This window comes from Fusarium falciforme, chromosome 3, assembly GCF_026873545.1.
Source record: "Fusarium falciforme chromosome 3, complete sequence".
Taxonomy (NCBI): Eukaryota; Fungi; Ascomycota; class Sordariomycetes; order Hypocreales; family Nectriaceae; genus Fusarium; species Fusarium falciforme.
This window is the reverse complement of record NC_070546.1, coordinates 973,299-997,647: the sequence shown is the minus strand read 5'-3', so window position 1 is coordinate 997,647 and position 24,349 is coordinate 973,299. Positions and strand designations below refer to the sequence as shown.

The window sequence follows — 24,349 nt, the reverse complement described above, 5'->3', positions numbered from 1 at the left end:
ATCATGGCATTTTCGACGGGGTTAAGCCTACAAATGAAGCTCTTCAATCACAAACAATGCACAGAAAATCCTGCTCCTGTCTTCTTGCTCATCATAGAAACATGAGCGAGTGTTCATCGTCGTTCCCACTTTTGCCCACCATTCCCAAAGTGCGACCGTAGTGGCGCGGCAATGCCTCACTGTTCCCCGCAACATGTGGAAGGCCCCCGGAAGCCGCCCGAAGCCGGATTGTAACATCAGATCATGCAATTCATCGGCCATGGCAATGACAAAGATGACCAAGTCTGACAGAAAAGCGTGGGTGCCGAGGTCCCGGTCGCCGCTCTCGCTCGATCCGAACACACGTTCTTTGAATGATACATGGGCCGACAGAGAGATCTCGTGTTCAACTCACCCCCGGTCGAGACCCAATCCAAGGCATGAATAAGGCTGATCTCTTTGGGGGTCGTCATCTTTTAAAGACCAATTCCCCCCACTGTGTCAGGTGCCTGATCGCCACATTCGCCAAAAGGTTAACAGAACGTCACTTCTACAACATAGCCGAGGACCCGAAGAACTAGGGAAACACCAAAAAAGCAAACACCAAAGAAACTACGTCTGGATAGGCAAGACACATCTGAAATCATGTGCATCGTTCTATTCACTACCGCGCATCCTGATTATGCGCTGATCGCCATCGACAATCGGGATGAGTACATCCTCCGCCCAACTTCACGGCCGAGCTGGTGGACCCACGCCACGTCTGGCCGTCCCGTTTTGTCTGCGCGAGACCTTCAGCGAGCGGAAAAGGGAACATGGATGGGAATCACCAAGGATGGTCTTTTGGCCGTGCTCACCAACTACCGCGAGACCAACGTTGAGGATGTGAAGCACCCCATCCACGCTGTCAAGAGCCGAGGCGGTATGGTTACCGCCTGGCTGGGAGCCCCACCTGAGGAGAGCATCAAGGACAGCGTCCACAACCTAGTCAAGGACGACGGCGTCAAGGGCGTCGGAGGCTTCTCCATGGTGTGCGGAAAGCTGAGGAAGAAGAGCGAGGGCATTGCCATCGTCAGTAACCGGGCGGGCAACGTCGAGGAGGTGCCCATTGTGGGCAAGGAGCGCGGTGAGATCTGGGGCTTGAGCAACACGGCTTTCGACGACACAGGGAAGCGGGATGAGTGGCCCAAGATTGCCGACGGCAAGAGAATGTTGCGGGAAGCTATTGACGAAGCCGTCTCCAAGGGATCGAGTGAGGATGACTTTATCGCCAGCCTCTTTACTATTCTTGACAGCGACACGCTGCCGCAGAACGAGAATGCCAGTCTCGTCGAGTACATCAGCCAACTCAAGCACAGCATCTTTATCCCACTTATCGGCGACGAAAAACATCGGAAAGCGATGGAAGAAGCCATGTCAAAGGGAGCTGGCGAGTGGGCGTCGGAGGACCAAGTGGCAGCAGAGGAGCTCATGGTCGAATGCCGACCGGACCCCTCCACCAGCTCCATCATGGGCTTCGAGACGGGGATGTACGGCACTCAGAGGCAGACAGTCGTATTGGTCGACTGGAAAGGCAAGGTGACGCTGGTCGAGAGGGCGCTCTGGGACGGCAACGGCCACGCGGTGCCTCGTGGGGAGGGCGATCTCAAGTTTGAGTTTACGATAGATGGATGGGAGGATGAGGCGTGCAACGGCAATGCAGTCAATGGGGAGAGCAACGGTCAACTGTAAAATGGATTCACTCGAGTCGGTTTTCGTGGAATCGGGGGCGGCGATAGACATGGCGGCCTGGCACTCGATGTAGAGGATATCACGGAATTAACGAGGCAACGATTGTTTTATCATGACATCCAATGGAAACGACGGATAGAAATCTGATAGGTAGAATTTGAGCAGAAAGAAGGAGACGACGCTATTTGTCGCTCCTTCCTCATCTTTTTTTTCGTTGTTGATGCTGGGACCGTTTTTGAGTGTCCGCCAGCTGGCAAACCTCCTCGCACTGCCAACCATCGACAACAACAACAAACAATAACAACACCGACCACGACCAAAAAAAAACTCGAGAAAAACATTAACAAAATATCCCATCCGCGCCTATCACGACCAACCCTCGATTCGCGACTTGTAGATGCTTTCGAGCATCATGGTCAACGCCTCTCACAAGCCGGAGCTCAACTAGAACTTGGCCGACCATTTCCGCCGCTGCATTGAACACTCTTCGGTCGCCGTCGCCTGCATCGCCTGCGTTGCCTTGGACTTTTTATTTCGGATCGGTTCGAGACTTGTTAGCACTGCATCTCCGAGCAAGAGACGCTTGCGGAAACAGCGCCAACACGTTGCCGAGTTGGGTGATCGCATGCGGATGGCCTCGCGGCTGCTCCTCGTGGTTGGTGGCACTGTATTGGGTGCGCTCCCCGTGCTGGCTCGTGTCGTCAACTTTCAGATCGTCGATTAGTTGAGACGGCTGCTTTTACTTGTTGACTAGGTCTCTCGACAACTAAGAGATCGTCTCAGCGCCATCCCGCAACTGAAGCTCAGCTAGATTGCCACAAGTCGGCTCGACATTCCACGTCCGACACTATGGAGTCCTTTCGAGCTGGACTAGAGAGCAGAATGGCATCTCGACCACGACTGCAAACTCCGGCCAAAGTCCTGGTCAGAGTCAAGAAGAAGCGCCCGACCATCTCGGCACCAATTGGTCCCATCAAGAACTCCCGTGGCCCCGATCTCACTCGCAGCGAGAACTTTATGATCGTCCCCGGTATCAAGGACTGCACCTCCGACGAGATCTTCTGCGACAATGACAATTTCGAAGCGAAGAAAGCTGCGAGACGCATCTCGGCCGGCTTCTCTGACCACGGGTCCCTAGCCAGTCCCCCGACGGTTGCCAAGTCGGCCTTCAACGCCACAAGGACATCCAGAATACCCTCATCGAAGAACTCTCCTCCGAGTCTTTTGTCTTTGCGACAGACTTCCAATGGCTCGTTGATGACAAGCTCGAGCTATAGCGGCTTCCCGAGTCTCGAGACGATCGTCCAGGATGAGAACGTCCCTCCTCTGGGCCATGAGGACTCGCCTCCCCTGAAGGAGAACACCAAGCCGAAAAAGAGTCGCCTTCCCAAGTCGCGGACTATGAACGCTCTGAGCGAGCTCAAGAACTCCATCTCCAAGCCGTCATTGAACGCAAGACCGGCCGGTATTCGTCCCCCCGACGACCAATCCCGTCAAGTGTCTTCATCATCATCGTCCATGTCAATTAAAATCTTCACCTCGAGCTCCTCACGTCTTCGCCTGCCACGACCCTCCTTGACGTCCCTCTCCCGCCGATCCAGCGGCTCGAGCACTCTTGAGAACCAGGAACCCCCTGATCCTCGAAAGGTTAGCACAGCGCAGCCATCAGAGTACTGGTCTGGTCGTTTCGTTTCCCTCAACGATCGTTTCGCAGCCGAGGAATTTGAAAAGGACATAGCAGCTTTACCCTTTTTGCCTCCATCCGAGCCTCCTCAGAAGCAAACCATCAAGCCTGACCGTGCCGCTGCCAACTTTCGACCAACTCACCTCTCGCACTCCACCACCACATCGGCGCTGACTGCCTTGACGTCGTCGAAGCCAGAAGAATCTCTCGAAGATGATGAAGACGCTCGATGTATCCGAATTTTCCGACACCTTGACTGCCTCTGCTCGACGAACGAGGCTCGTCGTTCGCTGCGAGATTGGCAGCAAACATACGCCCGTCGCATGGGGAAGCCCGGACTGCTTCCCAAAGGAGGTCGAATGGAAGACCAGACTCTCTTGGGAAAGATATTGAGTAACCTACCCCGAAAGAACGACAGACGAGTCTTGTCTGCGATGCGCGAGGCTCCGAATGTGCAGGGTGCGAGAAAGCCCAACGCTATCCCTACTGCAACTATCGCAGGGCGCAAGAAGAGGTTGACCATCCACTGAATGGTCGGTGTTGGAGTACAACCTGATTGTTGAATCAGCCGGCTTGTCTGTTTACGGGCCTGTTTTTGTTTGGACTAAAGAGGGAATTGTCGCGAGACATGCATATGGTTTACCATCCAATGTGGGAAGGATTGAGCCGGCAATAGGCGTTTTGGTTTGTGTTTTCGTCGACTCGTTTAGTATTATTTGCGAGGCGTTGGGGTGTGTAGGCGATTGTTTGACTGTCAGTGGATGGGATATGTACCTTGAACGAGTTCACGAGGGGATAGAATAGGGGGAGGGCTGTATCGATAAGTAGACAGACATTGTAGAGTGCACAAGACGCTCTTATCGGCTGTTAGAAAGCCAGTTAATAATGACCTTATTAGGTTGTATATCGGCATGTGTCATGTCTGTGATGGATGGCTTCAACTAGGTAGGTAGGCTACGGTATGCTTCACTGGACGACTTCAAACTGCAACTATTATGAATGCTTGGAGATTGGCAGTCTAGCGGTATACCTACACCAGCCTGACCCAATGAAATACTGGCATGACAACCCCAAAGCCATGCTGTTGTGTACCAATACTCCCTCCTTTTTTCGTGTGGTGCCCTGACCCTGGAAACGCAATCTTGGAGAGTTCATTCTAGATCTCCATACCAACGCCTTGAACTCCAATGCTGTTGATCACCGCCCCCCTCCCATCGTGTATGAATCTGTTTTTCGATATCCCGATGCATTATTCACAATGAATCTACTCGGCCTTCTTGCGGATGCGAAGGTAATCACGAATCTGCTCGTGCTTGCTCGCAAAGAACATGCCCTTGACGTCGTTGCGCCAGACTAAAACACCCACCTCCTCAGCAAAGCCAGCGACGGCCATGTACTCCTTGTGATCCTCGAAATCCTTGAACAGGAAACCGCTAGTCGTCTTCATGCGCTCGTTCTCGAGCTGCCACAGGCGGATCTGGTCGACGACCGTCGGGGGCAGGACGGGCTTGTTGTTGAGCGCGGCGGTGCGGTGCATCTGGTCGTGCGCGTGGGCGGCCAGGTACGAGATGATTTGATCGGCCGTAATGCCAAAGTTGATGGCTTGGCGGATCGACTGGCGCGAGAGGCGGCCGGCGACCATGTCCGGGAAGCGCATCGAGAGCTTGGAGAAGAGGGCCAGGACGGCGATCTGGAGGGTCGACTGGGTGTAGGCATAGATGCGGTAGTTTGTCTCGATAATGACACTGCCACGCTGCTCCTGGCCAGAACCTGTCGTGCTACCACCAGATCCACCGGATTGGCCTGGCTGGAGAGCAGCAGCCGTGGCGGCTGCTACACCGTCGCTAATGCTGCGCAAACTGTTGCCGCTCGACGTGAGGGTCGTTGCTAGACGAGTCGGGAAGAACATGGAGCGCTTGTGGTTAGGAATGTAGATGAGGCCAAAGTCGACGAGAGACGGAAGCATGTTCTTACGCTGCTCGGTCAGCGCATTTGTGTCATAAGCGCGGCCCAGCTCCATGCTAGCGAGAACAAAGAGAAAGGACAGCATATCGGTGGCCTCGAGACCAGCGCCCTTGTTAACGTCCATGGCCTCGAGCCAGAGAAGAAGCAGCGTCCAGACCTGGGCGTTGGCCTCTTGTAGCAAAAAGGTAAACCCAGCCTGCGTGATGCCCACCATGCCGTTGGGTTTGCGGTCGACCAGACGGCCCGCGATGAGGAGTTCCTTCACACTCTTATTAGGTCCGGAAACGTCACCCGCGCTCTTGTACCCGACACTGGACACGACAAAGTGCAGAATATCCTCCCATTTCCTCCTAGCGTAGCGGTCGAGGAAGGTGATGTCGATCTCGGGGGGGACCTGGAGGTTCGAGGGCACACCAAACGAGTTGTGGGTGCCTCCTCCGGAGAGGGCGAGTCGAAGGGAAGTCTTGAAGTTGGCAGTCAGCTGCATCTCCTGCGGCCTTTCTTTCGAGGGCGCCGTGATCTGGACGATGTAGAGGACGCGCAGGATGGAAAGGGCCTGGTCCTTTTGTCGTTTGGCGCTCGGTTTGACCCAGTCGTCGAGGTCGGTCAGAAGAATCGGCTTCGGGGAGTAGAGGATGCGCATGACAAAGGTTTTTGCTATTCAAAGAGAGAATGGCCGGGTTAGTGACTTGCGCTCAGCGAACTGGGCATCAGAGGAGACACACCCAGGTGCGGAAGCATGCGGCGGAAGATGGCAAAGGCTGTCGAGGGCTGCTGGTACAGCTTCCTGAACGTGGTACCAGGGAGCTTCTCCAGGTACTCGGCCAGCTGGAGCGACGGCGCCGGGCTGACTGACATGTTGGGCGACGGGGGGAGCGCGGCGCAATCAGTCAGTCAGGGTTGTCGTGGGGTGTTATCTCATGATAGATGGAGGTTGAGCTCGTGAAGAGATTTGGGGGGGTCGTCGGGCGAGGATTAACGTGAGAGAGACGGCTGAGAGAATGTCTACGTTTGAGGGGCGATATGGCTTCTGTGGGAGCGTACGTTTGCTTTGAGCTTCTCGTGTCCACGGTCAAAAAAGTTGAGATTGATCTCGAACTTCACGCTGGTGTTGAGCACGAGCTCTCCAGGCACCAAGGCCATATAGAGTTTAGCGTGGAAACATGGGAAGCTATCGGCAGAAGCTCGGCTAATTACGTCACCTACGACGGGCACGTACTGGTCGCTGCCGTGTCTGGCATTGTCAACTCTTCAACAAACCAACAAATGTGGTGGTGAGAACACCCGTAAACAAAGTAAGAATCTATTAGATCCCAGGGCTTCTCGAATGTCTTATGGCATGAGTCCCTGTCGGCTTGGAACACCAAATACGGCTAGCCCACAAGTGATGATGCCCACCCCTACGATCACACACCATCGGGAAGCCTCCCGAGATTGTTGCCCAATACGGCATGTCTGCACGATCGACATCGCTCACCCCCTGTCGTCTCATGCTCAGCGCCAAACCCACACAAACCTACAAGAATCCTGCCTCGGACGCCCTTCGAAGTCATCTCATCCTTGGCTTCGGATCTTGATTGAACCTTGGTCCCGGGTCGTGCGACGCGTACCCGCACTGCGTCATCCAGACCTGCGGAATTAGACTCCAAACACTGACCGCTTAAATTGGCAACCTGAAGCTGTGATCTTGGCGAGGCTGTAAGCTGAGCCCGGCTGGTCCGAGGTTTTGGGATTGAGCTGAGATGATGGCGGGGGCGTTCAGACCCCAGACGGGGTGGTATGCCAAGTCTGGGCTTGCTAGCTCATGTCAAAGGCCAGTGGAAGCATTCAGGCCTGCTCCTGCGTTGCTGGACGCTCTCTTGTACTTCATGCTGTGCTGAAGCTGACGCTGAAGTGTATGACTCAGCGGCCCCCTTCTATCACAAGTGTGTCAACATCACTGGAAACTGCCAGTGTAGATGAGATGATAAGTTCATGCCGGTCCAATTGTTGGCCAAAGTCTTCCGTTCTAGTCTGTACAGTATGAGATAAGCTATTTGGCTCTACTGTCCTATCCTTGCTAGTTCACTCTATGGATCAGTGGGATACTCTCTAAGCTATGGTATCATTCGGGCGAGATAAACACCAAAGACTCCGATGAGCGTTATCTTGATGAGTCACTGAGCGTGGGAGGGATGCAGGTAAACCCTTGCCGTAAGCGAGAGCAAGGCTCCCCACGTTCTTGTCTTGACCTGAGGATAGGAAGAATAAGGTACTCCGTACTATTTCGGACAAAGCGGTTCACTAGTGGAGCCAACCGAACTGGGTGTCATCTGGTAAAGGGTAACTCAATTGGACGCGTAGTCTATCTATGTTGAACTGGTCTTTAGGTCTTCAACCGCCAGCGACGAGGTGAATTGCGGGTTGAATCTATTAACTCGTGGAAATCACCCTCTGGCAACTCAAGTTGCCTTTATCGATATTCGAGTCTGATGATTCTATTCTGCTGCGAGCATTAATTTCCCTTTCACCTGTGAAGCGACCTTCTTCGTCCGATGTTACAACTATCAATGCATAAGGGGGCAAATACATAGCCCGTCAAGTCTAGATACCCAAAGGCTGGAAGAGGGCATTGCGGCTACACCAACGAGTTGACCATATTCTAATTATTACCACCTTGCGCAATCGAGAGTTTCGGGCTGTTGAGAATTGACATAACTGGTTCAACTAAGACCAAAGCCCACCACACACTAGTGCAAACCTATCTTGTTGCGACTAACCCAAGACCGGGTAACAAGCAACTATCTATGTGTTTCGAAAATGGTTTATAGACTAAAAAGAGAGGAGCTAGATGTTGTATCTGAGAAAAATCTATTTCACAATTTTCAACGTGGCTGAAGCTGGGATGGCCATAACAACTCAACTTGTAAGCAATGCCGATTCCAAACCCACAGTTGACATGACTGGATTGAAACAATAAGTAACGATGAGGATACATCATGATACTCTACATGCGCAAGTGAGTCAAAACGTGACAGGGATTTTGAGTCTTCAGGAGAAACCAACGTTCGTTATGATCTGACCCCCCTGCGCAGGCTGTTAAGGTAGTAGCCGAGACGAACAATTGTACCAGATGCTAATTATTCCGTTTAACAGTTGGTGGTGGCGTGCATTCCCTCGGCTAAGCTCCATGCTAACAGCTGGTACCCCAGATATCCTCGTCCGGGGTAGATGCTGTGCCGTCCGTCACGACACTGCGTGTGTTGGTTGGCAGCAAGTGGAGGCGACATATGCGGGCAGGTAACCCAACGGTTCCATAGACAACCTTGCCCGTCAGGCCAGCCACCCCACAAATGAGGGAATACAACTGTGACTGAGACAAATGCAAGGATGGCTAGGTCCAAATCAGCAGGAACTTGCAGACAACAGGTGAGGAGTCCTGCCATGTATTCTCTGGTAGCAAGGTTGTCCCACCTTTGCCGTCCGTTTTTAAAAAGGGCACAATGGGCCAACTGCAGAAAACCCTCAGCGTGAACCCCTTCAAATCACGAATTGTCCAGAGGTTCAAACATGTCTGGTCATAGCAGCCCCAAATCGCGAGCTGCAGGATCGCCCCCGGGTGAGCAGATCATCGAGGCTGACGACAACCTGCAGTATGAGGAGGATGGCGACTCGGCTCTCGGGCAGGACGCTAACAGCTCCACTGCGTCCATCACGTCCAGCATCCTGCACTACCGGACCATCCATGGAAGAACTTACCACAGTGAGAGGGGAAACGCTTCCTACTGGTATTTGCATCTTAGTTCCGTTGTCAGGAGTTGAAGTTGATTGGTGGCAGGGGATCTAACGATGAAGCGCAGAGTGAGGCAATGGACATCGCGTGAGCAGAATGACGATTAATTGATCGCGAGACAATATTAACGGCTCACAGCCATCACATGTTCACCTTGTGCAAGGATGGGAAAATGCATCTTGCGCCTCTGAAGCCCAACATCCAGGTAAAAGATGGTTTTGTGTTAAGCACTCTTGATAACTAACTGGGCCATAGAAAGCTCTTGACGTCGGGTGTGGAACCGGTAAGCACTAGTGGTCGCATGACTTGATCAAGGACTAACGCGTCAACCTATGCAGGAATGTGGGCTATGTGAGTTACCCAATGGCAACTCAACGTTCATCGATTAACTCCCTACAGCGACTTCGCAGACCAATATCCTGGCTGCGATGTCATTGGCACTGACGTTTCACCTATCCAACCAGCATGGATCCCCCCGAATTTGAAATTGTAAGCCCATATGCCCTCTACCGAGCCATGTCTTTACCCCTCGCTCACAACTTTTCTTCAAGCGAGATCGAGGACTGCACTCAAGACTGGACTTTTGCCCCCAACACTTTTGACTATGTTCATATTCGGTACCTGATTGGCTGCATCCCGGATTGGAATCAGCTCTTCAAGGAGGCTTTCAAGGCCATCAAGCCTGGTGGATACCTAGAGAGTTTCGAAACGGCTCCTTACATCGAGAGCGACGACGGCACTGTCAAGAAGGACTCGGCACTGGACCGCTGGGGAAACATTTTTATCGAGGCGTCTAAGAAGACGGGCAGGACTTTTACCGTGCTGGATGAGGGTATCCAGAGGAAGGCGATGGAGGAGGCAGGCTTTGTGGACATTGAAGAATGGAACTTCAAGGTACGCTCCGCGAGCTTATAGTGTTTGAAAACTAACAACAGGCTAGTGCCCCATCAACCCTTGGCCCAAGGACCCGAGACTCAAGGAGATTGGCGAGTTTGGGCAGCTCTTTGGCACACAGGACACTGAGGGCTTCATTGTGTTTGTGGCTGACATGCTGGGATGGTCCAAGGAGGAGGTGCAGATCTACATCGCCCTCGTCAGGAGAGAGCTTCGAAACACCAAGAACCACGCGTACTTCCGCCTCAGATCTGTGTGGGGCCGCAAGCCGGAGGAGAAGTAGAGAGACCTAGAAGTAGGGTATGGTGTTGATGTTGATTTAGCCTCGATGATAACAGTCATTTCCAATATACAAGCCCGTGCCAAGCTTCGAGTATTTATCTCCTAAAGCAATTTGTGTACCTCTCTGAATGTATATCTATGTTGACCATAAAGTTTAATAGGTAGCAGCCTGCAGAGTGAAGCCCCTTTCCCCAGAAGGACAATTGACTTTTAGATATAGACGTGACGATGGCTTGATCAATTAGCGCATAAAGGTGAAACGGATAGGTTAATAAAGCTCAAGCACGATAGTCTCAAGTTCAAAGAACGACGGAACATTTTCAAGAAAAGTCTCCGGTAATAAGAGGGCTGCTGTAAGTGCCACCCACTTTAGCTCCCCAATGCCGGCAATGACTTGTGGCAGGCTTAGTCCCTCCCCCTGAACATTGCAAACCATCGGATACCTTACCGACATCCTGGAACCCGCAGGAGATGCTTATCATGCCTTGGTGTGTCTAGATACTGCAGCCTTGAAGGAATCTCGGTGGAGTTCTGCGGATTTCCTCCGCCCTGACTCCGAGCGGGATAAGAAGTGGGATCATGGCATCTCGAACGTTCAGCCTCGGAGGTACAGACCATAAAGATCACAGCTAGGCGCTATTCAGAGTGGAAATCGGGTTAGCTTACGCGCCTCGAACCAACACTTGGCAAGCCCTCGGACTGTCGGGATTCTCCACGCCACTCCAGCTCCACCAGACGATCTTTGGTAACCCAAGCTTTTAGTCGTTTCCGATTGTAAGGGTAGGCCCCTGTTGATATTTGCTTACGCTATGAAGACGTGTGTAAATCACGTTGGGGAGACCTCGTTGATAGAGCGGGAGCTGTAATTCAATTCTATATGCGAGCTATTTGGGTATTTTCTTGAGCAATTGAAAACAAGCCTGGCATGACAAATAGGAAAAGTAAAAAGAGGTAGTATCAAACCACCTCACAAGTTTAACCAGCAATCTACTGAAGTATTCTTGACACTTAGCTGCTTAGCAGTTAGAAGATGGCATTGTCACCACAGTCAAAGACTCCACGGACTCCGCCTGCCTTGAAAAGGTCAAGCATCTCGGTTATCGAAGACCAAAGACCGGCACCGTTGAGAAGCAGAGAGAAGCCAACGAGGAAGACATTGACAAGAGTAAAGGTGATCTGTTTCCATCCGCTGAAGTAGCGGCCCTTGTTCAGGTGGAACCACAGGAGGGCAGAGATGCCGTAGGTGAACCAGGCATAGGTGGTGGCCGAGCTAATAGACAGAATAGAGTCAAAGATAGGAATGACGTTGGAGATGAGGAAGGACAGGATCCAAAAGACAGTCGCACAGCCGAGCCAGAGACCCCAGGCAAAGGAAGAGTTGCTCGTGACCTGGTCGGTCCTCTTGAGCCAGCGGAGGATCTGCACGAAGAAGTACTTGACACCGATGTGACCGTTTCCAAGGCCGGCAGTCATGACAGCGGGGATAACAATGCCGTAGGCAACCTTGGCTGGGATGATGGGAGCAGAACCCAGCGCAGGTGAGGTGGTGTACTCGCCAGCGAGGCAGTAGATGGCGATAGCGAGAGTCAGGTAGAAGGTGATGGAAATGGTGATGAGACCACTAAGGGCATAGGGGAAGTCCCTCACTGGGTTTCTCATTTCAGCCATGAAAGAAGGGAAGGTGATGTTGCCGGCAAAGGCAAAGACAATCTTCAGACAGGCGTTGAAGATGGTACGGAAGCTGGGAGAGGCGACGACAGTGATCTTGGCATCCCAACCATCAGGCGCCTTTGCAGGGTCTGAGACTCCGAGACTGATCATGACAACCAAGGCCGCAACGACGATGCTGATGACGGTCGGCACACCGCTGTAGGCGATGAACTTGGCCGTCCGGGGTACGCAGAGCAGGAAGCACGCGATGCAGGCAATGCCGATGAAGCCAACTGTGCAGGTTCCATGCTCGCTCAGGGTGTTGAGGGCGACTGAGAGCGTGACAGCGGTAGAGGCACAAGTCATGAGGAGCTGGATAACGAGGCCAATGGCGGCGACAATCTCCCAGGGACGTCCGCCCATGACTCGCACCATATCAATGACATTGACGCAGTGAGGATAGCGGGCGTGGAATAGGAGCAGTTCATATCCAGTATATCCAGAAAGGCAGCCGATCAAGATGATGGCAATAATGCCGGGGATAATACCCAAATCTCGCAGGGCACCAGGGAGGCCTAGAACACCTAGGCCAAACTGGTTGCACAAGAGGGCAAAGAGGGCATCCCAACGGCCCATGTTTCGGAAAGACTGTCCGTTTTCGCCGTCAAAGATACCGCCGCTGGCTTCCTCATGCTTGCCGGCTTCAAAGTCGTGGGTGCCAGAGGTGTCGGTGTTGTTGCCGAGCTTCTCGTCCATGGAGGAACCGTCCTTATCTTTACGGGCGTCGACGACGGCCTTTGTTTCAGGGTTCTCGGAGGTATGCATGGTGGCGTTCGATAAGCTGTAGCAGGGTTGCAACGCGGGAAGGGCTAGCTGCGAGTTGGTGATGTGCCGCGTTCTAGAAGGCGTCTAGACGCTGCAGGTGGCTTTGATGATCGAAGCTAAAGATTGAAGAATCAAAAGCTTGATGTTTAAAGAAGAAGGAGGAGATCTTGATGCTTCTGGTTTAGGAAATGAGAAAAGACCGGTTGATCGACTGTGGCTCCCAAGCATTTATATACCCAGCCAAGAGTTTTTACGCAGCATTGGGCTTTGACAAGAACGATTGAAAAGCGCTCAACAATGGGTTCTGCCCAAGACTCTTCAGTTTCAGGGTTCACACGCATTGGCATGGGTTGCTTGGGTATTCCCTCATGGGAAAGCATTCGATATCCACCTCCCGGGCTCCCCGTAAAAGGGCAGAAGACGGCCACCCGGCGACGTCATAGCATGGAGAGAGACTGGAGAGCCAAGCAGTTTCGACCCCGAGTATCCCACCTTCCCCATGGGGCGTCCACAGTGGTACTAGTTTCGCCAAGTAAGAGGAATTGGAGGTGGTGATAGATGATAGCGGCTACGCTAACCGTTGGTGTTGAGACCGTCGGGAGGACTCCCGACTTTGACAGGGGGAGTAAGTCCCACACGGGAGGGCTGCCGACGTTCGTGGGCTGATGATAAAGGACGAACTGCCTCCGCTTGCTTGAATCTGAGAGGAGCCAAGAGCCTTGGAACAAGTGTACGTAATTTACGCAGAACGGGGACCAGGCAGTGAATGGAACGGCAGAGAGGCAATGTCCTGATGGTGAGCTTACGGTTCGCAGAGCAAGGGTGACTCCTTGCAAGACAACCATTTGCCGCTATTCAGCCTCAAGAAATCGGAACCATGCCGCTGTGCCCACCAAGTCCACGAGTCAGCATAAAGCCTCACTCTTTCTTGCCTCGACCTCGTTGCCTAACTCGCCGCCGTGAGACCGCTGGACCACTTAATCATGGAACCGGCCAGTAAACCAGGTGTTTCCTCTCGCCACGGCCCCTCATCCCGGTGAAGCGCCTTTTATCTCTCAGACACCCTTCCAGACTGTCGTTGCCATTATGTAAAACAAGCCGAGCCTTGCTAGATGTTTGGGATGGAGACGCCGACGTTGCGAGTCTTGGCGAGCTCAAGGATGGCGTTGCCGGCGGCGAGGTCCGTCACGCTGACCCCTATACCTTTGTACACGACGAAGCCCTCGCCAAGCCAAGACTCGAGAGACTCGGTGGACTTGTTCCCCCGTTTCCAGCTTAGAATCTCTCCCACCTGTACGATCTGCTCAGCCTTGAGTCCGCTCTGTATAACCTCTCCCGACTTGACGAGACACTCCTCCAAATCGTCGACGAGAATGCTGCCGCCTGCTCCGTGTGGTCTGTAAGAGTCGTCCCTCGAAGCAGCGTGCCGGAGCATCTCTGGATCCAGCTCGATCATGTCAGGTTGCCATGAGCCGATGGCCCCAACAAACGGAAGCCTGCTTCGGGATCCTTTTCCTAGGATGGACTTGAGTGAAAACAGGGGCGTCGTGGATCCAACCGTGCAGAAAACGGTGTCAGCTGTTGACAGAAGAGCCTCCAACCGTTGGTCATAGTCTGACTGGGAAGGATCAAGGACATTGAGAGTGGCTGAGGACTTCCAGTTCTCCTCTGTAACTTGCTCGACCAGTGCCTGGGCTCGAGCCGCAGATCGATTAACAATGGTGATATTCTTGATCTCATCACCTCTAAGAGCCAGTGCGAGACGAGTATGCCAAAGCCCTTGCTTCCCAGCACCAAAAATAACAACTTCCTCCGTACAACGTCTCCACATCCACGGGATCAAGGCGGACAGTGTAGTCCGGTATCCGGTAACCTCCGCGGCATTGAGCAGGCCCGTGGGCCGGCCGCTCGCATCGCAGAGGGCCAGCACACCGTTTAGCGGGGGGTTGACCGTCTTCCCGGAGGCGTCCTTGACGGGGGCCGGGGTGACGACGATTTTTGTGCCCACGGCGTCCGGGGAGCTGAAGGTGCGGAAAAGCGTTTTTTGTCCGGTTGGTCGGTTGACGAAATCTGGTGTGGGTTGATACTTGCTTTCCTCACCGACTGTAAATTCGAGGAGTGAATCTTCGAGGGCGTGCTGGAACTTGATGATGTCGTCCTTTGGAAGGCTGATGAGGAGGTCATGCACGACAGAGTCGTTCAGCACCACCAAGTTGTTGGCCATTCTGAATAACCGGATTAGGAGCCGACGTTCTTCAAGATGACTGTAGCTGTTATTAAGATAGTTGGTAAACCGTGGGCTGTTGTATATCAAAGTGCTAATCCGAAAGTAATACCCTAGCAGAGAAGACGTTAAAAGATTCAGGATGAAAAACATGCGTTTATAGATATATAAACATGTGACCAGCAAGGATCGGGACACACTGCCGTCCCCGGGAACCCCGCAACTCCCGGCCGAAACCTCCGAGCCCACGATCCCGGGATTGGGTCCCTTATCAAAGAAGCCCGTTCCCCAAATGGGAAGTTGGAGAAAACGCCCATTGTACCCCCGCGAAGAGACGTGCGGCTAAGCTAAACACCTCGAGTGCGGGGAAGCACGCCACAGAAGTCTGATAAGATCAGTCACGGGAGAAGGACGAGATTGTTGTGTTGCAGATATTGGGTGGGCTTCTAGACGTTTGTGGAGTTTTTGAACTACGGCTATCGTTGCCGATGTTTTGACGGTATATCCGACTTTGAGGGGACTTTGGGGTATAAGATGCTCTTGGTTGCTGGTCTTGGTATTAACGGTTGAACCATAGACCCTGACTCTTCAACTCTTTTGACATCTCTTTTCTAACTTTCTATTATACGCAAAATGCCTTTCAAGCGTAGCTTCAACACTGTCGGCGTCCACTGTGGCGGCGAGGTGTGCGATGTCGTCGTCGGAGGCGTTCGCGACGTTCCGGGAAAGACCATGTACGAGAAGATGATGTACTTCTGGAAGAACGAGGACCATCTTCGAAACCTACTTCTCAATGAGCCCCGAGGATGTTCTGCCATGTGCCACAACCTCGTCCTACCCCCCTGCAACCCTGAAGCCGACTATGGCTTCATCATTATGGAACACGAAGATTACCCTCCCATGTCTGGAGCCAACACCGTCGCCACGGCCACTTGCCTCCTGGAAACCGGCATGGTCCCCATGCAAGAACCCGAGACGGTGGTAAAGCTAGACACTCCCGCCGGTCTCGTCACAGTTTACGCCAACTGTGAGAACGGCAAGTGCAAGAGCGTCCGGTTCCACAACGTCCCAGCCTTTGTCTTTGCCCTCGACAAGGAGGTTACGGTCCCCGGCCTCGGTGCCGTCAAGGTCGACATTGCCTATGGCGGCATGATTTACGTCCTTGTGGACGCCGCCTCAGTGAACCTCAAGATCAAGAACACCAACGGCGCGCAGCTCGTCGAGGTTGGAGAGCGCATCAAGCGGGCCGTCGTGGAGCAGACAGAATGGGCCCACCCCGAAAACTCCAGCATCACGAGTATCACAGTCCTCGAGTTCACGGAACCTCTCGAAGCCTACAAGGACGGAAAGAGGGCCGTCAACACAGTCGTCGTTTCTCCTGGGCGTCTCGACCGAAGCCCCTGCGGCACTGGAACCTGCGCCCGACTTGCCGTTCTGCACGCAAGGGGAGAGCTAGCAGAGGGCGAGCCTTTGTACCATCGCAGTGTTATTGGAACAGAGTTTATTGGCAAGGTAGAGGGTACTACCAAGGTGGGAGACTACCCTGCTGTGTATCCCTCTGTCACGGGTAGTGCCTGGATCACGAGCTTCAAGCAGGTCGTGCTGGACTCTACGGATCCCTTCCCGGAGGGCTTCCGAGTTGGAGATGTGTGGCACCTGGACCCTGAGGAGTAGAAAAATTGTATTTGCAGCGCATAAAAGCAATTAGTTCTTAGCCATTACCTCAGCACCACCGTCCCAGCCGATGACAAAAGATGGCGAGTGTTGGTACCATCAGAGCCTGCCTCGGAGCAATTGACAACCGCCAAACGTGCCTAAGTGAAAGGAGGGAAATATTCAAACCAGGCCTGCATCTTGCATCCATTCTAGGCTCCTGTACCAGGCGTCACAGACCAAGTCTCGGCGGTGTAAGCGAGATGTCCTGAACGCTCCAACCTTGCCGGGTTGACATAGACTCTCAACTGCACTGCGGCCTTCTCGACCTCATAGACGCGGAATACCACATAAATCTTGTCCTTGTTGTCTTGACACTCGTGAATCTACATCAATGGTCAGCGCAAGAGAGCGTGATTGGGTTGGATGACTTACCAATCTGTATTGACTCTTGCTCATGTAAAAAGGAGCTCCGCATGGTCCCGTCGTGGTCTTGACCTCTAGACAATACCTTGGCTTCTTGTTCTGCCAGATATCTCTCTCCAGGTACCCATTTTCGATCATCAACTCAGTCAGAGCGCCTTCTCTGTCATTGTATTCGAGGTCTGAAGTCTCTCTGTGATTCCAGGGCTGAATGTCGGTATAGTCTGGATGCGCCGAGACATATTTCCGGATCGTGCTCCTCCAGTTTTGCATGGAGAAGCCAGGGAGCCCAGGACTCAGGTTCTTCAATAGCTCAAACACATAGAGTTCACCAGCGGCACCGATCTTTCTGTCACGCTCCTGCTGGGATGAAGACCGGAATGGCAAGAACTGGTCGAACGCATCATAGCTGCTATGGTCCATAACATCAGGTAGGGCATGCGACATTCCAGTCATGTCATATGCCCCCTGGGATGGGAGCCTGGGACTTCCCCGAGCAGCGGCTACAACCCGCTCCAGCAGGGTCTGATACTGGGCCGTCTCCTGGCCAACTAGGGCAGGCAAATCAAGAATAGGTCGAGTGGCCGGTTGGTGCCTGGTGATGGTTAAATCACTTCTTGCTTCAATGTAGCTGAGATCCGGAGTAAGGTCGGAGACAGAGAATCGCGTTGGCCTTGTCGGTTGGTGCCAAACTGTAAGGCCTGTAGCCATTTCTCGATTGACTGTGCTTGGGGTAAAGAAAGGCTCATGAATAAGCTTTTGTCTGCCCGGCGTGGCAAGTCCTGACGAAACAGGGGTTTCCAGGCCAGGAGTCCCCTCAGCTTCCGTTTCGACCAAGGCTGGGGTAGCAATTGGATCCTCATCCGAAGAGCTAACAACATCTCCGACAATGTAGGATTCTTCGACAATGTGAGTCTTCTCAGCCACAAGACGTCCTTCAATGGCCTGCTCTCCCTCAACCTCTTCGGTCTCCTCGACCTCTTCGTAATTGTCCTCTAGTTCACCGGGAGCGATTCCCTCATCCTCCAAGATATCAGATAGAACAGAGTGACTGGAATTGAGCACGCTTGCTGTGACTCTGAGTCCTTTCTCGTCCAGTGCTACCCGGCTCCCGTCTAGAGGATTCATGAGCCATCTAAAGAGACCCAAAGGAAGCTTCCTCGCGTAGCATGACTCTTTGCTCCTCTTGGAGCGAGGAACAAAGATGTTAAGTTGCCCTCCTTCCTCCTCGATGTGAAGATCGCTTTGGGCTTTTTCGTAGGATCTTTCGTGGCCATCTTGGTTGATGTACAGTGTTGCCGCAATTCCGTCGGTTTCGTAGACTTGCGCGTTCTTGAGAGTCTCGTAGAGGATATCGGCGCCCTGGCAGAGTCGCGGACTGTTGTAGTGGTATGCAATGCTATATCAACGATTAGTTAGACGCTCAGCAGGGAGTTGGTTGGTTTGGGAATTACCGGTACAGTGCATGCGCTCTGGGCTTGATGCTCCATACAGGGGCGGAGAGAGGCTCCTCGCTAGCTCCCCGTATTCGAGAAACCTCCCGGACCGCCTCTGAAAGGTGTCTCTTCCCCAAACCTAGCCAGTTGAGAGTAGGTCCAAGTCTTCGAACTTGATCAAGGCCAAAGTCCAATGTTTTGGCCATGGGCTTGAAGATGTCCCCCAGCTGGGTACGATCGACGATGGCAAACTCCGCCGTTGCTGTCTCAAGCTGGACATGACCGTCTGGGTGCCGAACTGGGAAGATCCTTCTCCAAAGAAGTGTCTTTGGGTCTGGGGGCTGAGAGCCTGCCGAGATGTACGAGTTGAGGATCCAAATGTTGGGCTCAACCTGGTCTCGGGTGGTATTTGAGGATGAGCCCAAACGGTCAAGCTCACTGTAGACCAGCTCTACGCTCAGAGTCTTGACACCGAGGAAATTCACGAAGAATTTGTACAAACCCTTGTAATGAGGTTTGAGAATTGCCCACCCTGGGAGCTCGCTTTCGCTCGCCCACAGGCACTTGGCCACTTGGTGCCAGGTTCCATGCCCCCCCTTCTCGGCATAGATAAGGTTTTTGTTGACGAATACCGATCTGACCCGTGTTAGGCAAGACCGCATGTATAATAATCGAGGCTTACTCACTTGATATCCTCCTGGACCTTCGTGGGTAGGTTCCTGCTCATAGCATGTAGCCGCTTGTATAGACCAGAGACAATTTCCAGCTCCGAATCCTCTTTGTCGCTCAAGTATTCCAGCTCACGCATGATATGAGAATAGTCACAGTCTGGTATCTCTAGAACGTCAACAAACAAGTTTGGCAAACTTGTAAATTTGACTAACAAGGCTTTCATGCGCGCTTTGAGGGGATGTCTGCTTCTCGAGCATAGAGGGGCTTCCCACAAGCAATCGGTCAGTGGAGCCCAGATACACTCCGCTCCGTTCATAGAGGGAACTATAATTAGACTGTTCTCTTTGAAACAGGACCTAAGGAATGTCAGACATCGATCAAGGGTAAGAATGGGATACCACTCACTGAATGGCCTTCTTGCTAGAATCCTTGAACATGGTCTGGAGGTAATTGCCATGCATGGCACTGTATAGCTCAAAGGCTCTTCGACAGTCGTCTTCCGTCGGAGATTTCACGGTGCTGAATGCAAGCAGAACCCTCAAGTAGAATTCAAGATCGACTGTACTTTTGATCCCAAGGCTGCCGGTCATGGAAGCCCAATGCAGGCTGTATTCTTTCCGTTCTATCGGTTGTTCAAGCTGAAGGTACGGGAAGTCAGCTTTCCCTGTCAAGAACCTGTCGGACTGAAACAAGAGGTCTGGGAAAGGAAGGTATGTCTCTTCAAGTTCAAACATTTGTCCCCCTTGACACAAAACCTTCATCTTTCTCAATTTTTGTTGAAGTTTAGCGCTTGTAATAATGGAATTCCTTTCCTGTGGCCAATGGTGAACCAGGAAAGCAATAAACTTTTCTGGTCTATATTTTGAAACATAGTAGCAAGCCTGCGACAAATCTGCGGGCGATGAGTCCTTATTAGCGAGCCGCAATAGTCGTCGCACGCCCATGACTTCAACAAGCCAGTCCCTCCAGGTGAGAGAACCTTGCTCTGGGGGGGTTGGGACTCCCTGGAGATACAACTCGTGTAGAAAGTTGACTTTAAAACCTGGGGCTCCTTTGGCGGAGCTGTCGTCGCATACGATTGGTTTGAGGAGCTCTCGCGGCCCGAGGGGATCATCGTCTGGTAGGTAGACATCAGCACTGGCCCTCGTCCTCTGATTGATACCGTCATCAATCAGGAGAACTTCGCAATAACCATTCATATGATGGGTCTTGCGATCATGCGTAGAGTATAGGAACTTGAGCTGCTGCACGTAAAATCCAAGTCTTTTTCCAGGACCATGCCAGTACGACTTGTGCCGTTGGAAGATTCGTTCCCGAACACTATTGACACTGAGGGACATAACGCCAAGACATCCGAAGAGTTGACGCCATTCCGGGAGAGCTGCTGGCGACGAATTAACAAGGCTGAATTCAAGGTCTTCGGGAATTGCGAGTCCTGCTGTGTCCGGGAAGAAGACCTTCTCCTCGGTTGTCGCGGCAAGCCAACGGCCATCTCGCAAATGAATGATGGGCAACTTCTCAATCATGGACCTTGTCGAGTCATTTTTCGTTGTTGCGTAGTAACTATGAAGCATATGGGCCACCTTCGTTTGTACGGGGGCCCAAGAAATCCTAGCTTTGATCCAAGAATCTGCGGACTGGAGATCTTGGTCGACCATGCGAATGAAGTCTCGCCAATCAAAGTTGACCAACCCCAGGTTTTCGAGAATAGCAAGACTAGAACGACCATAGTGACGAGATATTCTGAGCTCTGGGGTAAGATCCCTGAGCAGAAGGTTGTTTTCCTCGTCAACGTACTGAGGACATGGATTGCGAAGGCTGTTGATGAAACGTAAAGGTCCTCCACTGTCCGGCCGAACCAGCGGCGTTTCGCGAACTTTTGCTTCAATGTTTGTGACCAAGGTGGACCAAAATTCAGAGTACACTTTGTTTTCCTTGTCGGGAAGGAACTGTATCCAGGTGTATTGAAGAGTCTCGTGGTTGCAAAACTCCAAGGCCGCTTTGATAAAGGCTTCGCAGATGCCGTCACGGAGACCAATGTTGCGCGCAGCAGTGGTGACGATGTGTTCTCGGCTGGCATTTGCCATGAAATCGCTTTGGATCAAGAACTGTCCCATTGGTTAGCTTAACAAAATAACAAGGGCAGAAGTCTTACAGAGAAGCCCGCGGTTTGGACAGGTAGGAATGCAAAGACCTCCTGCGACTCGATGACGGGCTCATGCTCGGGCGTGAGAGGGAACGCCAGGACGACTTCGGCAGTGGAGTACTCCTTCAGTCGATCCTCTTCCTCCGAGTAGGTACGATTCTCGTTTTTGGAGAGATTGGGTACTTGGTGTTTTGTGATGTGGTAAAGGGTCGAGGAGGTATCCGAGCTATTGCTATCGTCTTGCGCCACTGTCCTGAGTATCCTGATCCTGCCATCATAGGTCTCGCTTTTGGAGAAGACGGTTGAGGTTTTGGTCCCATCTTCGTCGATAATGATGTGAATCTCTTCCAGCTTCCTCATGAACAGCAGAACATTTCCGTTAAGCTTGCGGAGTTGCTGACGGATGTTATCCCGCTGGGCCGAGATGGTTTGAAGATCACCCTCAGTATGGAGATGGAGGGTCATTCTGGTCATGTGCTGAGGCAGCTCCTCAGTGGGCTCCTGCCAAATTGGTGTGACCATTCCAATGCCTCTATCAGACGGACGATGCTGGAAGTAGAAGGAGTAGGGGCCAGACTGAATGTGCACTTTCCACGCCGCCATGAACACAGACTTGAAGCCGATGCCCTTCTCGCCAATGTATCCCTTGGTGGCCGACTTGGAGCTTTCTCCAACTGAGCAGATAGCCTCCAGATTGGCTGGGGTGAAGCCATCTTCATTGCACTCAACGACCAACTGATCTTTGCTCAGGTGGAAGGAGACGTACGGGCGGCCTTCGGCGTGGAGAAAGTTGTTGTCTTCAGCATTCTGCAAGAGCTCAAACACAAACCGAGCCGTACTACTATAGAGACTCTTCGCTAGCCTAAAGATGATGTGAGAAACCTATCAAACTGCTGAATTGACATCTTGATTATCTTACGACTTGATGGCCGGCTCGAATTGGCCCTGGAGATTGCTGATGGTTCTCTGGCACACGGCGCGACCCTCTTCACTGAGCTCGTCCCAGTGCTTTTTCTGGACGAAGCCGTATTTACCCCTAAGCTTTGCGATTAACTCGCGAGCGCGAGCAGACTCTGACTGAGGTGTATCTGACTCCATTAGTGTTGTGCAGGAATGGCACCTTGCTGAGCGCAGTATCCATGGAACAGCATGACTTTGGGGACTCGGCTGGGTTAAATCACTCATCCTCTGCAGTTTCAGAAATTGCTTCCATGCACCTCCAGGGGGCCCAGAACATGAGGAATCTCTCAAAAAGGGAAGCAGCAGCGACAACCCTGGTCATTGTTGGTTCTGAATCTTTATCCCGGAAGAAACGTTAGGTTTTGGTATCCAAGCGTTCCAATTTAGCTTCCATTTTTAGCATAGGAGGAGATAAACCTTCTATGGTAGGTGGGTAGGTAGTAGACATCGTTCATTATCAGCCAGCCTGTGAGACAGACCTTGCCCGGCCTCGGATGCTACGCCACGGTGCATTTTACTCAGGAACCGAGACGATACCCATGTACATTCGATGAAACGCTGGCCCGCAAGCTGAGTTTTGAGAACGATGTCGACTCTGTTTCGTTCACGAGGGGAGGAGTGTGTGGTTACTTCAACCGTAGTGGTGTCATCAGCTGCATGTTAAAGGGGCTGTCATCTTAGCTCTCGGTGCCAAGTCAGCTCAACATTGCCTTGCCTGGAGTCTCATCTCATTGCCTACGCACCCTTCTCTGAGTTAGCATCAAGGCAAGTGGTAAAAATAACAAGGTGTTAAGAATCTGGGGAAGAGCCCAGTGTGATTACGTCAGTCTCGGCTCCGATGAGAAAAGCGGGTCGAGCAGTTCCGCGGGAACAACCCCGTGATCCGGGTATTCGAGGGGAAGCTATCTCGATAGTAGCCGAGTTGGAGCTTGCATCAAAAACAGTGTAGAGCAGTTGTGCCAGGGACAATTAACCGTTGGATCTTCACCATCCCGTGTGACTTATAAACTTTTTCGCTGCGTTTATCTGTCTCATCTGCTCTCACAATGGCCAAGAAGCTCAACCCCACGCAGTTCACCAAGGCGGTGCGTATTCCCTGTCGCAATCTCAGTCGCGTCGACTCTTCAGGGCATCAATTGCATTCCTCCTGATACCATAACCTGCTTGGACCCTAGGGCTAACATTTTGCCTCATCTCAGGTGGTGCGCTCCTTCATGGCCGACTCTGGTCTCGAGCCTCGGTACGTGGCCTGAATAGCATCAAAGGCTCGACCGGACATGCAACTCCGACAGCGGCACAAGACGAATTGCTAACATCAAACGCTTCACAGACTTCTTGGTAAAAACGTACATCTTCCTCTGCCGCTTTAACGTCACGGACAATGTTGACATCCGCACAGTTCCGCGTTCTGAGTGCCGCCGAAGGAAGAGTCGACTTTGAGCTTGACATCCACAAGGACCACACCGTTCGTGCCCTCAGACGAACCGTCAACGTATTTCAACTAATCCTCTTCAGAACCGCCTTCAAACCATTCACGGTGGCACCATCGCTAGCCTTGTCGACCTCGGCGGCTCCCTCGCTGTCGCATCAACGGGCCGCTTCGCAACCGGCGTGTCAACCGACCTCAACGGTGAGTCCCCAAGTCTGCGCCACCCGTGTATGTAGCTGATTCGGGCAGTCACATATCTGAGCCCCGGTGGCCGCGTGGGCGACACCCTCAAGGGCACTGCCATCTGCGAAAAGATTGGCAAGACCTTGGCATTTACACAGGTGACCTTTACCAACAGCAAGGGTCAGCTCGCCGCCCGAGGAAGCCACACCAAGTGAGTTATCTTGTGCCCCAACGTCAAAACTACTCCGTACTGATAACTACAGATACGTAGCTGGTACAATGGGCGAAGCCGGCCCCTACGTTGCTCCCCCCGAGTTCTCAGACGTGGATTAGATTGAGTCACCAAGGCGAAACGGGCATTGCGTTGTTCAATAAATGATATAGAAGGGTGTATTAAATCCCAAGCAACAGCAAACTAAAGCATAGATTTCATGGTATCAC

The 24,349-nt window shown here is 52.5% G+C and overlaps 9 protein-coding genes across 9 annotated transcripts; 5 read left to right on the top strand and 4 right to left on the bottom strand.

Moving 5' to 3' along the window:
- Positions 1 to 624: 624 nt before the first annotated feature.
- NCS54_00365000 (Hypothetical protein) lies at positions 625 to 1,710 on the top strand (the record flags this gene model as incomplete). Its single annotated transcript, XM_053149213.1, has 1 exon — positions 625 to 1,710. One exon carries the CDS (start codon positions 625 to 627, stop codon positions 1,708 to 1,710), a length of 1,086 nt encoding a protein of 361 aa, XP_053005188.1.
- Positions 1,711 to 2,559: 849 nt separating this feature from the next.
- On the top strand, positions 2,560 to 3,924 carry NCS54_00364900 (Hypothetical protein; the record flags this gene model as incomplete). Its single annotated transcript, XM_053149212.1, has 1 exon — positions 2,560 to 3,924. One exon carries the CDS (start codon positions 2,560 to 2,562, stop codon positions 3,922 to 3,924), a length of 1,365 nt encoding a protein of 454 aa, XP_053005187.1.
- A 734-nt stretch (positions 3,925 to 4,658) lies between these two features.
- NCS54_00364800 (RNA polymerase II transcription factor B subunit 2) lies at positions 4,659 to 6,217 on the bottom strand (the record flags this gene model as incomplete). Its single annotated transcript, XM_053149211.1, has 2 exons — positions 4,659 to 6,016; positions 6,085 to 6,217. The coding sequence occupies 2 exons, from the start codon at positions 6,215 to 6,217 to the stop codon at positions 4,659 to 4,661; spliced, it is 1,491 nt and encodes a 496-aa protein (XP_053005186.1).
- Positions 6,218 to 8,908: 2,691 nt separating this feature from the next.
- NCS54_00364700 (Hypothetical protein) lies at positions 8,909 to 10,308 on the top strand (the record flags this gene model as incomplete). The annotated part of the gene is made up of 8 exons (XM_053149210.1): positions 8,909 to 9,126; positions 9,177 to 9,218; positions 9,270 to 9,336; positions 9,387 to 9,414; positions 9,470 to 9,482; positions 9,531 to 9,620; positions 9,683 to 10,025; positions 10,072 to 10,308. 8 exons carry the CDS (start codon positions 8,909 to 8,911, stop codon positions 10,306 to 10,308), a joined length of 1,038 nt encoding a protein of 345 aa, XP_053005185.1.
- A 1,022-nt stretch (positions 10,309 to 11,330) lies between these two features.
- On the bottom strand, positions 11,331 to 12,782 carry NCS54_00364600 (Aa-trans domain-containing protein; the record flags this gene model as incomplete). The annotated part of the gene is made up of 1 exon (XM_053149209.1): positions 11,331 to 12,782. The coding sequence occupies one exon, from the start codon at positions 12,780 to 12,782 to the stop codon at positions 11,331 to 11,333; it is 1,452 nt and encodes a 483-aa protein (XP_053005184.1).
- A 1,108-nt stretch (positions 12,783 to 13,890) lies between these two features.
- On the bottom strand, positions 13,891 to 15,006 carry NCS54_00364500 (Shikimate-DH domain-containing protein; the record flags this gene model as incomplete). The annotated part of the gene is made up of 1 exon (XM_053149208.1): positions 13,891 to 15,006. The coding sequence occupies one exon, from the start codon at positions 15,004 to 15,006 to the stop codon at positions 13,891 to 13,893; it is 1,116 nt and encodes a 371-aa protein (XP_053005183.1).
- A 633-nt stretch (positions 15,007 to 15,639) lies between these two features.
- On the top strand, positions 15,640 to 16,680 carry NCS54_00364400 (Hypothetical protein; the record flags this gene model as incomplete). The annotated part of the gene is made up of 1 exon (XM_053149207.1): positions 15,640 to 16,680. One exon carries the CDS (start codon positions 15,640 to 15,642, stop codon positions 16,678 to 16,680), a length of 1,041 nt encoding a protein of 346 aa, XP_053005182.1.
- A 191-nt stretch (positions 16,681 to 16,871) lies between these two features.
- NCS54_00364300 (Hypothetical protein) lies at positions 16,872 to 22,434 on the bottom strand (the record flags this gene model as incomplete). The annotated part of the gene is made up of 8 exons (XM_053149206.1): positions 16,872 to 17,045; positions 17,095 to 18,481; positions 18,537 to 19,154; positions 19,205 to 19,353; positions 19,403 to 19,514; positions 19,596 to 21,298; positions 21,346 to 22,198; positions 22,256 to 22,434. The coding sequence occupies 8 exons, from the start codon at positions 22,432 to 22,434 to the stop codon at positions 16,872 to 16,874; spliced, it is 5,175 nt and encodes a 1,724-aa protein (XP_053005181.1).
- Positions 22,435 to 23,342: 908 nt separating this feature from the next.
- NCS54_00364200 (4HBT domain-containing protein) lies at positions 23,343 to 24,241 on the top strand (the record flags this gene model as incomplete). Its single annotated transcript, XM_053149205.1, has 7 exons — positions 23,343 to 23,381; positions 23,496 to 23,536; positions 23,589 to 23,634; positions 23,696 to 23,761; positions 23,812 to 23,926; positions 23,975 to 24,119; positions 24,172 to 24,241. The coding sequence occupies 7 exons, from the start codon at positions 23,343 to 23,345 to the stop codon at positions 24,239 to 24,241; spliced, it is 522 nt and encodes a 173-aa protein (XP_053005180.1).
- Between the last annotated feature and the right edge of the window lie 108 nt (positions 24,242 to 24,349).